Raw genomic sequence first — 17,628 nt, 5'->3', positions numbered from 1 at the left:
CACCATCAACTGTGGGACCAGTCAGAATGTTTATGTTGCTGGCAACAGACAGGCATCACTGCTGAACCATGACGACAGACAGGTTTCAGTACTAAAGATAAAAAGTTAAAGGTTGCATTTTGTTCCTCTGACGTATCTATGTTAAAAACCCAAATTCACAAAGAATTCAACAATGGCATGCTGCTGATCAATGATCTCATCAAGTGATTGGTCCATTGATAAACAGCATGATGAGAGTAATCCAAGTCCCTGTTGGAGTCAGTCAGAGCATTTCCATAGAGAGCCACTTTGCATCAGCAGCACCATGCTCCAGTGCTCTGGGAGAGTTTATAGTCCTGAGAGTTGAACACTGGATGACTGACAGCTGTCCTTCATGACAACAGAAGACACAGAAATCCTCCTCATCAAAAACATGACTTTGATCTGCGTCCTCATCTGGACTCTCCTCTGCTGCTGCTTCACAGGTAAAGTCCAGAGAATCAAACTCCTCTCCTCTATCAACATCCGTCCCTCTGAAATGATGTCCACAAAACCATGACGCTGCTTTATGTTTTTGTCTCTGTGTCCTCAGAGTCCAGAGGTCAGATCACAATGACTCAGCCTGGAGCAGTGAGCTCTGCTCTGGGAGTCTCCGTCACCATCAACTGTAGGACCAGTCAGGATGTTTATTCTGGTAACACTTTACACTGGTACCAACAGAGGGATGGAGAAACTCCGAAACTTCTCATTTACGCTGCTAGCACTCCAGCATCAGGGATTCCAGATCGTTTTACAGGCAGTGGATCAAACTCTGCCTTCACTCTGACCATCAGTGGAGTTCAGGCTGAAGATGCAGCAGTTTACTACTGTCAGGGTTGGCATTACCCCAACAGTCAGTGGATGTGCACACAGTGAAAAACCGTCGTACAAAAACCTCCCTCAGTCAGACTGAACAGAAACTGAACTGACTGCTGCAGCTGGAAGCTACTGCAGAGACTGATACACTTCACTGAGGACACACAAACACACACACACATTATTATCACTTACACTTATTATCAACCAAATGTGTGCAAACATCAAATCACAATTCAGGTACTTTAAAACAGTAGAGACAGGTGAATTAAGTAAACATAATAGGGTTTTACAGACTGAATATTGAACAGATTTACAGATGATATCTGCTAATGGAGTCTAGACAAAAAGTCTTTGGTGCATCAACTCTGCAGGGAGGTTTTGTAATAACGGGACATCTGCCCTGAGCAGCAGCATATAATTCTTCCAAAAAATAAGAGGGCCAGGCATCCCAAAAAACACAGGCACTATTTCACCAAGTAATGCCACCATCTGCTATGAGATGAAATATTGTAGAAAGCATGACAACAAAAACTTGTTCTTAACTAATCGATTTTAGTCAGCAATAGTGAGTGGTCAGGAGTCTCCTGAATAACTTCCCCCTCAATAGCTAGAAGACAGAAATGCCCTGCTTGAAATTTAAAGACTATTAATATATGACGGTCAGCTGTAACCTGAATATCTTAGCCAGGAATAGCTTGAGGACAACAACGCCCTGCTTAACATTCAAAAGCCTCAGACAGCAATGGCAAATGGTCAGCAATGACTTGAATTGCAATAAATGTAACAATATCACACATTCTAATCAACATCTTGTGGGGTCTGAATGAGTCATCCAATTTTAGACCTATTCCACGTAGTATAACTGATCATAGAAGAGCAGATTTTTACATGCATCATGATGTACGAGAACTTACCAAGCAAACATAACATATTACCAAATACCCCTATCTTACAGAGGAATTTAGAAGTACTGGCCCATCTCTAAAAGCCTGTTACCCGTCTATCTGAGGCAAATCAGGACTCAGCAAGTGTTATAGAATTACAGCAATGTTCCTCATCCCTTGAGTTGAGGTAAAGAATAACAACAATCCACAAACAGTTCCTTGTTGCAAGTACGCTAGATGAGAAAACTCAAGACAGGCTGCTATTTAAGAATTCACAGGAAGATATTTCTCCAGGCACAGGTAGACACTGGTACAATAAAGACAATGTTTCAGTCTGGAAAAGCGCCTTGGAAACTCTGAACCCAGAAGAAATGATGGATTGATGTGAACATAAAGCAATTAGGATGGAGACTGTGAACCAAATATTTGAGCAGTAGTGCAGGAAATGGTTTGGCAACAGTAACAACATGATATGATGTGGACGCCTACAGTTCAAACTTCAGCTCAGGTCAAACAAACATCACAGATCCCAGTCGGGATGTTTATTATAATGCCTTTGAGCCATCCCGCGGTTTACACTGGTACCAACAGAGAGATGGAGAAACTCTTAAACTTCTCATTTACTACACTACCTATCGAGCATCAGGGATTCCAGGTTGTTTTACAGGCAGTGGATCAAGCTCTGACTTCCCTCTGACCATCAGTGGAGTTCAGGCTGAAGATGCAGCAGTTTACTACTGTCAGAGTTACCATGAAATCAACAGTCAGTATGTGTTCACACAGTGAAAAACCGTCGTACAAAAACCTCCCTCGGTCAGACTGAACAGAAACTGAACTGACTGCTGCAGCTGGAAGCTACTGCAGAGACTGATACACTTCACTGAGGACACACACACACACACACACACACACACACACACACACACACAGCAGCAGCAGCATCATCAGATAATTCCTCCACAACATAAGAGGGCCAGACATCCCAAAAACACAGGCACTATTTCACCCAAGCAGGCTCACTAACCAAGCAGAAATCAAAAAACACATGAATATTTGAACAGAAATAACTTAATCTGTTATGAGATGAAACACAGTAGAAAGCATGACACCAAAACGTTAAAATGCTTAACTGACTGGGTTTAGTCAGCAATAGTGAATAGTCAGGGGTGACCTGAATAACTTCACCAACACTAGGTAGAAATGCCCTGCTTGAGATTAAACGACTTTAACTATTAATAAATAACGATTAGTTGTAACCTGAGTATCTTCGCTGGCAACAGCTTGAGGTCAGCCATGCCCTGTTCAACATTAAAAGGCCTCGGACAGCAATAGCAAATGGTCATGACTGGAATAGCAATACATTGAACAACATGAAAAGTTTGAACCGACATATTGTAGGTCTTGATTAGTCGTCCAAATTTAGACCTACTTTACGTAGCATAACTGATTATAGAGGAGCACATTTTCACATACATCATGATGTACGAGAACCTACCAAGCAAACAGGACTAGATTGAAAACAACAGGTTTCATCATAGATATGACCAAGACCCTTATTGTACAGCAATGGCGTGGGGAACATTTCCGAGGAAGTCAAGTGAGACACAACCTCTTAAGGCCCCCACACACCGCCCAGACATCCAACTGCCTTATCCAACCACTCTCTGACCACTCTGTTGCCTCATGTCTGACCCGTTCGGCAGAAAAGTTGCATTGAACACAACGCTTCAACGTGCTGCCTGCTCCACTGTAGCGTGTACGTTCTGTGCCTGCGCAAGATGCAGTAAGCCTCCTTAACAGCAGGTGGCGCTAGTGTTGTGCCAGTAATCCAAAACACGAAAACAGGAAATGACGAAACAAAGTCACAAACGGAGTGCATAGAAAAACAAAGCCACACAGTATTGACTCAGTATACGTCCGCCCCGAAAAGATGTTTGTGGACTAAATACTTGGCATACGTAAAAGATGACTATGGTTAGGCTGACACTTGCATTGTGTGCTCCCGGGCTGGTTATGATACGAAGACGTCATCATCGTCACTTCCGCCCCTCCCACACACCGTACTAATTCGCTAGCACACTGCCAATCAGAGAATCCAATGGCTCAGACGTCCGACAGCCCACCTCCTCAGACTTTGCATGCTCAATCGGAGCCGACAACGTCCGCACGGCTCTGAAAGGTTCCGACGCAGCTGAACACACCAAACATATTTGTTCATGACCTTGTCAGAGTCTCTCCAAACGCTTCAGACATCCAGCGGTTGGGCCGGTGTGTTCCTGCCTTAAGTGCCAGCAAAACCACCTCCAGCTCAACCCCGGGAAGAACAAAGAGCTGGTGGTGGATTTCTGCAGGCACAGACAACCCTGCACAAAGGTGAACATCCAGTGAACAGACATTGAGATGGTGACATCTTACAAGTACCTGGGAGTTCACCTGAACAGAGGTCAGGAGTGCAGGGGGCACTCCAGCAGACTACTCCAAAGAAAATGGCTGATGCCACCACAGAGTCATAGAAAGAGGTCAGGAGTGCCCCCTCTCTCACTCACTGCCCTCTACTTCTTCAACTTCGGATCTTCAAGGGCTCCTCTCCACCTCCCCCCACGGGGCTGCCCAACAAGCTGTGGAGAACTGCAAGCTGCCTTGGCAGCAGGCCCAAGGAACTTCTCCTCACTGCAGCGGCACAAGGTCCTGCCATTCTACGGATCTGAGGAACACCAAGCAGGTTAGCACCAAGAGGAGTTAGGCGTTATTTTATCAGTGGATGTTGTCAGCATATGTGTTCTGTGTATCTGGAATCCATTTATTAACAGCCTGACCAACCCACTGAGGAGTTGAGGGAAAAAAAATAATTTTTCACATTTTTCTGATAAAAAATATAGGATGCATACACTAAAATGGCCACATTTTTTTGCGATATTTCCGTCAGAACAGACCCTCCAATTATTGGTTCTTAGGGTCAAAGTTAAAAGAAAAAACACAAATAAAAAGTATGTCAGGTTCAACCCATTTTATTGAGCTTTTGAGACTTTGGCTCCCCGACTATAAGGATTTTATGAAACATCAATGGAGTAAATGAATGGCAAATTCACTTCCGGAACCGGAGCCGTTAAAAAAGTGGGCGGTCACTGTTGAGTTCTATTAGGCAGTGGTGCCTCATACCACTACAATCACATACTCTGATGTGATTGGTGTGATGCCAACGCGTTCGCAGCTTCCCTTGACACTGTCCTGACCAATTACAGGGGAGCAGTGTAGCAGTGCAGCATTTAGAGGGGTGCTGTTTTACACATCATAAAACGCTCAATAACTACTGAAGAGAAACGAGGAGGAGACACTACACAGAAGGATTACGTTGACTGTTAAAAAAAAGTGTTTTTAAAAAATTAGTTATATTCTGAAAAAAGTGAGGAAGCCTGGCTTCCCTTGGTCTCTACGAGAAAATATCACTGGTGTACAGAGGAATTTAGAAATACTGGCAAATGTCTAAAAGCCTGTTACCTGTCTATCTGAGGTAAAACAAGAACCAGCTGCTATTACATAATTAAAGCAATGTTCCTCATCCCTTGATTTAAGGGAAAGAATAACAAATGTTCCACAAATAGTTCCTTGTTGCAAGTACGCTAGATGAGGAAAATCAAGAAAGACAGGCCGCTAATTCATAACTTAAAAGAAAAGAGTTGTCCCGGCATGTGAACATGAAGGGATTAGGATGGAGACTGTGAACCTCGATATTTGAGCAGTAGTGCAGGAAAAAGTTTGGCAACAGCAACAATAAACAAAAATAAATTCAGTTCAAACTTCAGCTCAGTCCAAACTGTGAGCACAGGAAATAAGATATTTTATGTGTCACTGAATCCTCACACAAGTTATTAGATGTTCCTGACCTCTTTGTTTTGAATTTGTTTCTCTAAATATCCACCTATACGTTTATTCTTCGATGTATCAGACAAAACTCATGGGGAGGGTCCAGGTTGACATAACTGAAGCATTTCCATAGAGAGCCACTTTGCATCAGCAGCACCATGCTCCAGTGCTCTGGGAGAGTTTATAGTCCTGAGAGTTGAACACTGGATGACTGACAGCTGTCCTTCATGACAACAGAAGACACAGAAATCCTCCTCATCAAAAACATGACTTTGATCTGCGTCCTCATCTGGACTCTCCTCTGCTGCTGCTTCACAGGTAAAGTCCAGAGAATCAAACTCCTCTCCTCTATCAACATCCGTCCCTCTGAAATGAAGCCCACAAAACCATGACGCTGCTTTATGTTTTTGTCTCTGTGTCCTCAGAGTCCAGAGGTCAGATCACAGTGACTCAGCCTGGAGCAGTGAGCTCTGCTCTGGGAGGCTCCGTCACCATCAACTGTAGGACCAGTCAGGATGTTTATTATAGCACCTACCACCGTTTAGCCTGGTACCAACAGAGAGATGGAGAAACTCCTAAACTTCTCATTTACTATGCTAGCACTCGAGCATCAGGGATTCCAGGTCGTTTTACAGGCAGTGGATCAAACTCTGCCTTCACTCTGACCATCAGTGGAGTTCAGGCTGAAGATGCAGCAGTTTACTACTGTCAGAGTTTTCATGTCATCAACAGTCAGTATGTGTTCACACAGTGAAAAACCGTCGTACAAAAACCTCCCTCAGTCAGACTGAACAGAAACTGAAGTGACTGCTGCAGCTGGAAGCTACTGCAGAGACTGATACACTTCACTGAGGACACACACACACACACACACACACACACATACACACACACACACACACACACACACACACACACATCCATCACACTGTCTCACCTTCCATTTATATATAATAATAATTCCTGCTCTGATTTGATTTGCCATATAATCAGGAGGATTCAAATGAGGACAGTGAATGAAACACTTCTGACCTTTGACCTCAGCTTGATACTGTTTCACATCAGATTAGAACATTTATTCATTAATAATTATACAAAATAAATACATTAATAATTCATTAATTCAAGACAACGTTAAGAAACAGAGCAGCATCAGAAACAATCCTGATCAAGGTTGGCCCAAAAAGAAGCTGTTATCCTCAAATCATAACTGATATTATCTCAAATAGATAAAATGATGTTAAATGTCAGTTATGATCATAAAAAGGACAAAAGACAAAGTGATATCTTCATCTCAACCGTCATGTACAAAAGTGAAAAAACTGACTGAATGACATAAACATTTATACCCATAAAGACTCCGTCATGTTCATGATGGTTTCATGTCGGTCTGATGGACGTCCCTTCAAAGAAACAAAACTTCATTTGCTCTTTAAATGAATTCAAATTAGACAGATGACATTTTGAATCATTTTTCAAAAACCATGAACCAAAAATCATATTAAACTGGTTCTTCAAATATCTACAGTCTGAAAACTATGAGAAAGTAAAAAGGAAGTAATGGAGTTGTTATTTAAGTGACGGTGTGCATAAATCTGACAAATGTTACTCATCTATCAGATATGTTGAAAAAGAAGGTCAAAGACGATAATATAATGATATATGTAATATAACATAATAATATATTATAATAATTATGATAAAGGTAATGAAATCTTTATTGTTTTAAAATGTTGAAACAGAAGCAACAACACATTAATGTTGAATACTGAGAGAAAGATTACTGCAAGTTACACAAATTACACTGTTAAACTATGATCAATCTGGAGAAAGAGAAGGAGTTATCACTTTTTGCAGATGATACTCTGATTTATATTTCTAACACTGAATTATTGTTCTTTTATTTAGATTGTTTTTTCAAAGATTAAGAATAGGTTTCAGGAACTAATTCATCTTTTTAAGGCAAAGGGATTTCAATAACAAGTGACTTTAAAAAAGTTCAAACATTCTTTATTGTTACCCAAATTAATAAGAATACATCAAACAAAAAAGACTGTCCAATACAAATCATCAATCTTGAAACCATTAAAAAGTAATCATTTTTATTTTATTTTTTATTTAACCTTTATTTAACCAGATAAAAGCCCATTGAGATCAGGATCTCTTTCGCAAGGGTGACCTGGCCAAAAAGGTCAGCAGCAGGAGACATAACAGCAGTACACGTCAACACAGATTACAAAGAGTAACAGATAGAATAAAACATACAATTTTAGAGATGCAACAGTAGCACAACAAACAAATAATTTAGGATTTTAAACACAGGCACTGTTCAATAAGTTTCCGCTGCCTGTCTTTCAGGATAGAGCGGAAGGCTCCAAGTGAAATTAGTTTAGAGAGTTTCAGCTCAGTCTGTAAAGTATTCCATGCCAAAGGGGCGGCAAAGCTGAATGCTCTTTTCCCAAATTCGGTCCTTACCCGGGGAGCAGATAAAACGAGAGTTGAACAGGAACGCAAAGCATAACAACTGCTTGTTTTCTGCAATAAGACACACAAATAAGAAGGTATCAAGCCTAAGAGAGCCTTATAAATTAAGGTCAGCCAATGTGCATATCTGCGTGCACTCAGAGGAGGCAAGTTCGATTTCAAGTACAATTCACAATGGTGGGTGAGGCGACTACACCCTGTGACAAATCTCAGTGCCGTATGAAAAACAGTATCCAAAGACTTGAGACATTTGGATGACACATTCAAATAAAGCACGTCCCCATAGTCAAGAATGGGCAAGAAGGTAGCTGTAACTATTTTCTTTCTGACCCTGAGAGAGAAGCAGGTTCTATTTCTGAAAAAAGAACCCAAGTTTCGCCCGAAGTTTAGTGACCAGCTTGTTTATATGGGCTCTAAATGAAAGCTCCTGATCTAGGGTAAAGCCCAGATACTTGTAGTTCAAAACCCGCTCTATAGATTTTCCTTTGGTTGTTAAAATATTTGTAATGTTCTGTGGTAGCACCTTTGCATGAGAGAAAACCATGAGTTTGGTTTTATCTGTGTTTAAAACCAGTTTAAGATCATCTAAACGAGACTGGATAACACTAAAAGCAACTTGCAAAAACTCAAGAGCCTGAGTGAGAGAGGTTGAACAGCAATAAACAATAGTGTCGTCTGCATATAGGTGATACATCATCATGGAAACATGGATTTGGTTCTGATGTGACTGTGTGCAATTAATATGACAATTGTTCCTCATATATCATAAATGTTGAAAAGAAGGCCAAAGACATGTCACATTTATGATAAAGGTAATGAAATCTTTATTGTTGTAAAATGTTGAGGCAAGAAAACATTAATGTTGAAACATGTTGAGAGAAAGAGAGAACAGAGAGAGAGAGCTGAGAGCAGTATGAGAGTAAAACCAGCAGCAGAGTCCCAGTGAGTCAGGTCAGGACTGGGAACACTGGTCTCTCCTCAGTGTCTCTGAGACTGGAGTCTGGGAGCCCTGGGTGGCCTCACAGGTCACAGAGCCCACCTTCCTCCACTGGTCTGCAGGGAGCCTCAGGGTGCTGCTCCAGCTGTAGCGGCCGTCCTTCTCCAGCACCCCGGGGCTCCTGCTCTGCTCCCAGCTGCTGCTGCTGCTGCTGCTGCTGCTGCTGCCGTCCACCTTCCAGGACAGACTCCAGTCTGAGGGGAAGCCCTTGTTGGCCAGACACATGAGCGTGGCCTTCCCCTGCTGCAGCTCCTCACTGGAGGGGGGCAGCACCGTCAGGGTGGGGACGACTCGACCCACTGCAGAGAGAGAGATTCATAAAGTTTATATGAGCTCAACTAAACTCCATCCTGTTGGCTGCAGCAGAGAAGCTTCTAGTTCTGTTGGTCTTCCTCAGATTGGATGAAACTGATCTTGAATGTTTCACTTCCCTCTCTGAGCTCAGTAACCATGGCAACAGACAGACATCACTGCTGAACCATGACGACAGACAGGTTTCAGTACTAAAGATAAAAAGTTAAAACTGGCACGATGTAAATCTTATGCATACTTTATAATTAATAAACTTAACATTCAGAGGTTCATGGTGAAACACACGATGAAGATTGTGAGACTTTTAGTGTTTTAACTCTCTTAAGTATTTCTAGTCTCGAGCCAAAAACTCATAAATGATCAAATGTGTTTGTTCTCTTCATGTCAGCAGAAATCATCACTGAACAGTCAGGCTTCATTACTGAAACATTCAGATTCATTCTGTTAACTACTCAACTACTTTTTAAAACTCATAAAGAAAATTGTGGACTGACTTTAAAATAGTTTGTCCGGGATAAACATGGTGTAATACACATGCACATTAAACACTGAATCTAAAGTTATTGACAGAATTATTGAGTCAGAATATTTAAACTTAACCTTTTAAACATATTTTCTTCATACAGAGTAATGTTGAGTTGTTTTCTATCAAAGACTGATCAGAATCTTGAAAATTACAGATAAAGATTGAGAGGAGTGGATTTCAGTTGAGTTAATGACACCGTGAAGCCTTCAAGAATTATTCAAATATTTCACATTTCAAATGTAACCCTGTTAAAAAAATAAATAAATAAATAGTGGAAAAAGAAGCACTCAATTTATTTTTTTTTGTTATTTGTTTCATTTCTTTTTCTCTGTAATAAGTGTATATTTTTGTTTAAAAAGAATATAAGAGTAATATTTAAAAGTGAAAATATGTATTGGTTTTAGTTTTGCTACCTGAGAAAATCCCATGAGAGAGCGGGGGGAGAGGTCAGAGGGATGCAGAAGTGAGAAAAGAAGGAGAGACCAGCGAGTAGCTGCATGGCGGAGCGGAGCTGCGCTCTGGCTGGAAAATAAAAGACGTTAATAAAGACGCTGGTTAATGAAAGTACAGGAGACAATCGGCCAGAGAGTCTCATTGTGACTGTCCGTTGAACTTAACCTGTTCTCGAGTTGAAAGGAGGCGGACTCCGGAGATTAATGTTCCCCGAGGATTACAGCTAAAGTTAGCATAGCTCATGCTAGCTTGCCTGACGGCCTTCACGGAAGAGAGCTAACGCAGCACTCCCATAAGTGAAGTCGACGTTCGCATGCTGTGGGAACACACCTGCTGGAGAGACCGTGTGTGACTGTCTATCACAGACATCATTGGGGTTGGAGTGACTCGTCTGCGGCCTACGTCCAAGCAACCTGCTGGAGGACCAGACGGACCAGGACGACGCCATTACAACGAGGTCATTAGCAACGGTGTTTCTTTGTTTTCATCCTGCGCACGGCGCGAGGCAGCCATGTTGGATTAAAGGCCCATTTATACCCTACAGTAAAAACGGATACGGACCCTTTCGTCCGTATCCGGAGGTCGTTTCATCCATCAGTGGATCCGTTGCCTCTGAGCTTATGAATCCGGAGTGCTCCGGATGAAATGGAGCAATACCACCGGAAATCGTGGGGGGCAGTATAGAGTCAGAAGTCACTCCATTGCGAACATCGATGAAGAAGAGAGAAGTTGCCGGAAATTCAAAGAAGAAGAGAGTACAACAACATTGGTCATTTAAAAATGGCGCAAAATTTGGAGGAGGAGGTTTGTGAGCTGGTGAGAGGATATATACATCTGTACGATGCCACAGTGCTGGGTCACCGAGACAAACAGCGCTGTAGAAACAGCTGGGAAGAAATTGCTAGTGCTGTAGGATTGCCTGTAAAAACAGTACAAAATAAATGGTGTCTCGCCAGGGACAGATATGTCCGAGCCCACAACAAGGCTTAGACGTCAAAAAAGAGTGGAGATGCTGCCGGGGGACCTGAGCATCCTGTCCTGCAGCGTTTGGCGTGGCTGAAAGGTCACGTCAGACACCGAACTACATCGTCTAATTTTGATGTAAGTGTATCGTATTTATTTATTCATGATACTTTTCTTATTTTGTCAATAAAATTCAGATCGTCCAGCAGTATGTATAATCTTTCTATGTTTGTCCTACATCATCTTTATCTCCAAATGAATTACTCCTGTACTTTTTTTTGGTTATTCACTTCATATACTGTTTATGTTACGCAAAGTATTGTTTAATTATGTCTAACTGTGACTTAAAAACAATGCACTTCCAAAATCAGTACCATTCATAACCTATCAATCTCCATGAGTTAAAAATGGCAAAACTCGAACCCCTACCAAATTAACCCAAATATGTCTTTTTTATGTCTCATACTCATGAAAAATATTATATAAACAATTTTGTACTTCTATTATAGACTCAAGACCAAGCTGAGGAGGAGGAGGAGGGTGTTTCACCGTCTGCAGGGCTTGGAGTTGCATCACCACCACCAACTGATGTGGGAAGCACCCCCCTTCTCAGAGCCACCAGTCTGGAGCCTCAAAGAGGAGGAGGAAGAATCCACAGGTGGATCCGGTTAATGCAGCATTGCTGGGAAGGCTGGAGGAGTTGCGACATGAGGCGCAGCAAAATAAAAATGTTTTCAGCACTTTCACCACGTACCTTAACAGTTTTCTTAAAGAGCTTCCTGCAGCAGATGCCAAGACACTGATGAAAGAGATTCAGCAGCTAATGCTGACATATCAATAAAAAATTAGACTAGGACACAATATAGATGTTTTTGTTCAGATTAACTGTTCCTCATCTATATTTAAGACCCCTGAATGTTGTTCATGAATTGAATTTTTGAATGTTTTTTTTTACTGCGTTTATCTGTTTTACTGTTACGTGCCGTTAAGTGCCTTTGCTACTGTTGCACTTTAGTGCTAAAAATAAATAAATTAGCACTCTAATAACATTTGTTGTTGTTATTTGCTGTATTTATGGTTATAAAAATACAGTATTTTATTTTAATACAAAAGACAGCAGATCTCATTGACACAGAGTTAAAAACTAAAAGTAAAAAGGGACCTCAAGGTGCATCATCACATATATACAACTGTAGATTTAAAAACTGAAAGAAAAAAGGGACCTCAAGGTGCAATCATCACATATATACAACTGTAGATTTAAAAACTGAAAGAAAAGAGGGATGTTACATACCTATGTTACATTGTATAGGGCACCACGTCTGACATGCCTATCCTGCCAGTCGATCCTGCCTTGATCTGTTTGGAAGTACTCTTTAAAGATCTCCCTGACAACCATGCCATCCTGGGTGGCTCTTGCGGCTGTGATGCGACGGGTGCTGATGAGGTTGGTGTCTCCCTGAACCACCTGCCTCCACTCACCAGGTGCACCATCCCTGTTGACCATTCCTGGTGGTATGTAGCGATTCTGTTCGGGCAGGGATTGGTCTCCTTTGGACAGAAAATTGTGGAGAGCCACACAAGCCTTGGTGACATCTTCAGCTGTGTTGATGCAGCACTCCATAGCCCTTCCCAGTATCCGCCACCTGGCAGCAAGAATGCCAAAGGCATTTTCGATCACTCTCCTTGCTCTTGAGTGCCGCTGGTTGTATACCTTTTCTTCCTGAGACAGTTGGTGAGATCCTATTAACAGAATATCATTATTGTTAGAAATTATATTTCCAGAGGATAAACAGTGAGACAATACACTAGTTAACAACATTTTAATGTTGTAATGGTAAAAAAAGAAAAGATATTAGAAAGGCTACTTTACTCACTTACCTGGGTATGGGCTCATGAGGTTGATTTTCTGTGGGAATGCCTCATCAGCCACAAAAACAGGCGGTGTCAAAACATCTGTCCCAGGCAGAGGAGCGTGTGGCGGCAGAGGGAGCCGTCCCTGAATTAGCTGCTTTCCGAACTGGGTACGGCTGAAGATATCAGTGTCGCTCTCTCTGCCGAAGGCTCCGATGTCCACAAAGGTGAAGCAGTAGTTGGCGTCACAGGCAGCCATCAAAACAAAACTGAAAAAGCCTTTGTAATTAAAAAAGCTGCTGCCACTGTTGGCTGGCGCTTTGACGCGGACGTGCTTCCCGTCGATGGCTCCGACGCAATTTGGGAAATCCCACTGCGTCCAAAAGCCCTCCCGGATGGCCTCCCATTGATTGCCCTGTGGGAACTTCACCTCCTCCCTCAGCGCAGTCCACAGAGCCTGACACACCTCTCTGATTATTTTCGAGACCATAGCAGTTCCCAGCTTGTAGCTGGCTGCCAGGGCTTGTTGGCTGATCCCTGCTGCCAGATAGCGTGAGGTCACAGCCAGTCACTAAGCTTCGCTCACGGGCGCTATGTGGAATGCGGCGTAATTGATTATTGGAGCTACCCGGCGTAGCAAGACGTCAAATGAAGCGGCGGACATGCGAAAGTATTGGAAGTGCCTTTCGTCGTCAAGTTCTCTCATCGGCAGAACTAAAGCAATAAACTCGCCATTTAAGTACCGATTCTCATTTAGTGGCTGCACATGCCACCGCCGCGTCCGTTTTTTGTTCCTTTTTGCCTGTTTCTCAATAAAGACAGTAAAATAACCTCCTCTACTGAAGCCATGTTATTATTTTTATGATGTTGGTGCCGGTAATGACAGCGTCGTTGACATGACAACCCTGTGACATAGCAACTGTTACCATGTCAACGGCCCTGTCATTTATGACACGACACTGCCCTCTAGAGGATAAGTTGTGTTACGTCGAAAAAAATGCTGAAACCGGACGGAGATATGTAGGCCAGTAGCGGAGAGAACGTTTGGTACGGACGGACGGAATTCGTTCGGATCCGGAGGTATAAAGCCAGCTTAAGACTGCACCCAGACGACATCTCAGGCCTGCAACGATCCTCTCATGGGGTACCCATTTTATTTTCATTTGAGTAGTTAGAGTGCCGGCTTTAAGTGTTTGTTGGTGATTTTGAGTAATTCACTAGAGACATTGAAGAGACAGTTTTGGTTTATTGAAACAGTCAAAGACATTTTTTATTTTGGGTTATTGACTGAAACTTACCTGAAATATCAGGACTTGGAAGTGCTTTATTATTTTTTTTTGTTTATTTTTCCATGATTTAAATATTGTTTTGTTGCTAAAGCATTTACTAAAGTAAATAATTAAATATTTACCTGTGGCTATTTCTTCATCTTTGAATGTATACATAGTGTGGTTTATACTTGTATGTCATCTAAGAGTGCTGAAGGCTGAGAGTTATCAGTTGAGGAAGAAAATTCATTGATTAAATGTCACGTGCTGTAGTGGGTGAAACACATTCCTAAAAATAAGACTCAGCTAGTGAAAAAAACCCTCTTAATCAGTTACCATGGTATAAATATCAGTGGATAACAAACAAGTTGTTACAGTGTACTTACCTTATTGCATTAATTAGCTAAGAGGTTGTAAGAGAAACATGATGAACTTGGGGAGCGCACCTCAGTAAAATAGACCTGACGTCTAGAGGGCGCTACACAAATATCAGGCAAAGTATTGCTATAGGGTCTACAGCCATGAAGTTCACATAGAAAATATACAACATTTGTGTTATTAAAGGAGTCAAATGTACTTACAGTTAACATCCAGTCTGGTTCCTCCACCGAACGTGTACCACAGTGATACAAACTCATTGAGCCGCCGTACAAAAACCTCTGACTGTAGAGAGACACGGCTCTCTGACTTTGACACAAACACACTCAACAAACACGTTCCCAGTTTACTCAGTTTATGTTATAGTGGCTGATTATGATGGTTTAAGTGTTAAACACAGACTCTAAATGTGTGAATATGTATTCAATGTTTTCATTGTGGAATGTCAAACTTCTACAAGCAAAATAAATTAGTCTTTCAAACTAATTAAAATGAAACATTTCAAAATAAAAGCTTTTTAATAACTAACTAATTATCAGAAACGTGTTTATTGAAGTGTGGCAGTTAATTACGAGGATTTCACAAAATACTCTGAAGAAAAGTTGATCATCAACCTCAAACCAAAGACACATAAAGATGAGCTCTGACACATTCCTAATCAATAATCTGATACAGTGATTGATCCATTGATAAACAGCATGATGAGAGTAATCCAAGTCCCTGTTGGAGTCAGTCAGAGCATTTCCATAGAGAGCCACTTTGCATCAGCAGCACCATGCTCCAGTGCTCTGGGAGAGTTTATAGTCCTGAGAGTTGAACACTGGATGACTGACAGCTGTCCTTCATGACAACAGAAGACACAGAAATCCTCCTCATCAAAAACATGACTTTGATCTGCGTCCTCATCTGGACTCTCCTCTGCTGCTGCTTCACAGGTAAAGTCCAGAGAATCAAACTCCTCTCCTCTATCAACATCCGTCCCTCTGAAATGAAGCCCACAAAACCATGACGCTGCTTTATGTTTTTGTCTCTGTGTCCTCAGAGTCCAGAGGTCAGATCACAGTGACTCAGCCTGGAGCAGTGAGCTCTGCTCTGGGAGGCTCCGTCACCATCAGCTGTAGGACCAGTCAGGATGTTTATACTTGGAGCAGCAACCACAATTTAGCCTGGTACCAACAGAGAGATGGAGAAACTCCTAAACTTCTCATTTACACTGCTCGCACTCGAGTATCAGGGATTCCAAGTCGTTTTACAGGCAGTGGATCAAACTCTGCCTTCACTCTGACCATCAGTGGAGTTCAGGCTGAAGATGCAGCAGTTTACTACTGTCAGGCTCATCACTACATCAACAGTCAGAATTCGTTCACACAGTGAAAAACTGTCGTACAAAAACCTCCCTCAGTCAGACTGAACAGAAACTGAACTGACTGCTGCAGCTGGAAGCTACTGCAGAGACTGATGCACTTCACTGAGGACACACAGAAACACACACACACACACACACACACACACACACACTATTATCACTGACACTCATTATCCACCAAATGTGTGAAACAAGCCATGAATATTTGAACAGAAATGCCATAATCTGCTATGATATGAAACAAAATAGAAAGCATGACACCAAAACTTTAAAATGCTTAGCTAATAGGTTTCAGCCAGCAATAGTGAATAGTCAGGAGTGACCTGAATAACTTCACCATCAGTAGCTGGAGGACAGAAATTACCTGCTTGAGATTTAAAGACTTAACCGTTAATACATCATGGTCAGCTGTGACCTGAATATCTTGCCTGACAACAGCTTGAGGACAATTTACCTGCTAGACATTTAAAGGCCTCAGACAGCAATGGCAATGGCCTCAGACAGCAATGGCAATTGGTCAGCAATGACTTGAATAGTAATACATTAAACAATATGATACATCATGGTCAGCTGTGACCTGAATATCTTACCTGACAACAGCTTGAGGACAATTTACCTGCTAGACATTTAAAGGCCTCAGACAGCAATGGCAATTGGTCAGCAATGACTTGAATAGTAATAAATTAAACAATATGATACATTCTGATCAACATAGTGAAGGTTTAGATTATTCGTGCAAATTTTGACCTACATCATCTAGTATAGCTGATTATAGAACAGCAGATTTTAACATGCATCAATATGTACTAGGACTTACCAAGCTAAGAGGAGTTGATTGAATACAATTGGCTTCATGTTACATATGACCAAAGACCATTATTGTACAGAGGAATTTAGAAATATTGGCCCATCTCTAAAATTGTGTTACCTGTCTAGCTGAGGTAAATCAAGAATGTTATAGAATTACAGCAATGTTCCTTATCCCTTGAGTGGAGGTAAAGAATAACAAACTTTCCACATATAGTTAATTGTGACAAGTCCGCTAGATGAGGAAAATCAAGACCAGATGCTATTTTAGAATTTACAGGACAAGACTTCTCCTGCCACAGCTAGACACTGGTACAATAAAGACAATGGTTCAGTTTAGAAAAACACCTTGGAAACTCTGAACCAAGAAGAAATGATAGAGTGATGTGAACATGAAGGGATGAGGATGGAGACTGTGAACCTGATATTTGACCAGTAGTGCAGGAAATGGTTTGGGAACAGCAACAACATGATGTGGACAGATACAGTTCAAACTTCAGCTCAGTCCAAACTAAGAGCACAGGAAATGTGATATTTTATATGGTAGTGAATCATAATGCAAGTTATTAATTAAGATATTCCTGACCTCTCTGAATTATATCTACTTTTTCTGAATACCACCCACCTGTAGGTTT

At 41.6% G+C, this 17,628-nt stretch overlaps 2 gene segments (V, D, J or C); one reads left to right on the top strand and one right to left on the bottom strand.

Moving 5' to 3' along the window:
- Positions 1–9,036: 9,036 nt before the first annotated feature.
- On the bottom strand, positions 9,037–15,430 carry LOC115579224 (Ig kappa-b4 chain C region-like; the record flags this gene model as incomplete). The annotated part of the segment is given in 3 exon segments: positions 9,037–9,365; positions 15,024–15,076; positions 15,411–15,430. Coding segments are annotated over 3 exon segments (402 nt in total), but the record flags the coding sequence as incomplete, so codon positions are not given.
- A 273-nt stretch (positions 15,431–15,703) lies between these two features.
- Positions 15,704–17,628, top strand: part of LOC115579517 (Ig kappa chain V-III region MOPC 63-like) — a 72,683-nt gene continuing 70,758 nt past the window's right edge. The window contains 2 exon segments of the V gene segment in view: positions 15,704–15,755; positions 15,863–16,177. Of these exon segments, the coding sequence occupies positions 15,704–15,755; positions 15,863–16,177 (367 nt within the window).

Source organism: Sparus aurata, chromosome 3 (assembly GCF_900880675.1).
Source record: "Sparus aurata chromosome 3, fSpaAur1.1, whole genome shotgun sequence".
Lineage (NCBI taxonomy): Eukaryota > Metazoa > Chordata > Actinopteri > Spariformes > Sparidae > Sparus > Sparus aurata.
Note: the sequence above shows the minus strand (reverse complement) of the source record. Positions and strands in the feature narration are given on the sequence as shown.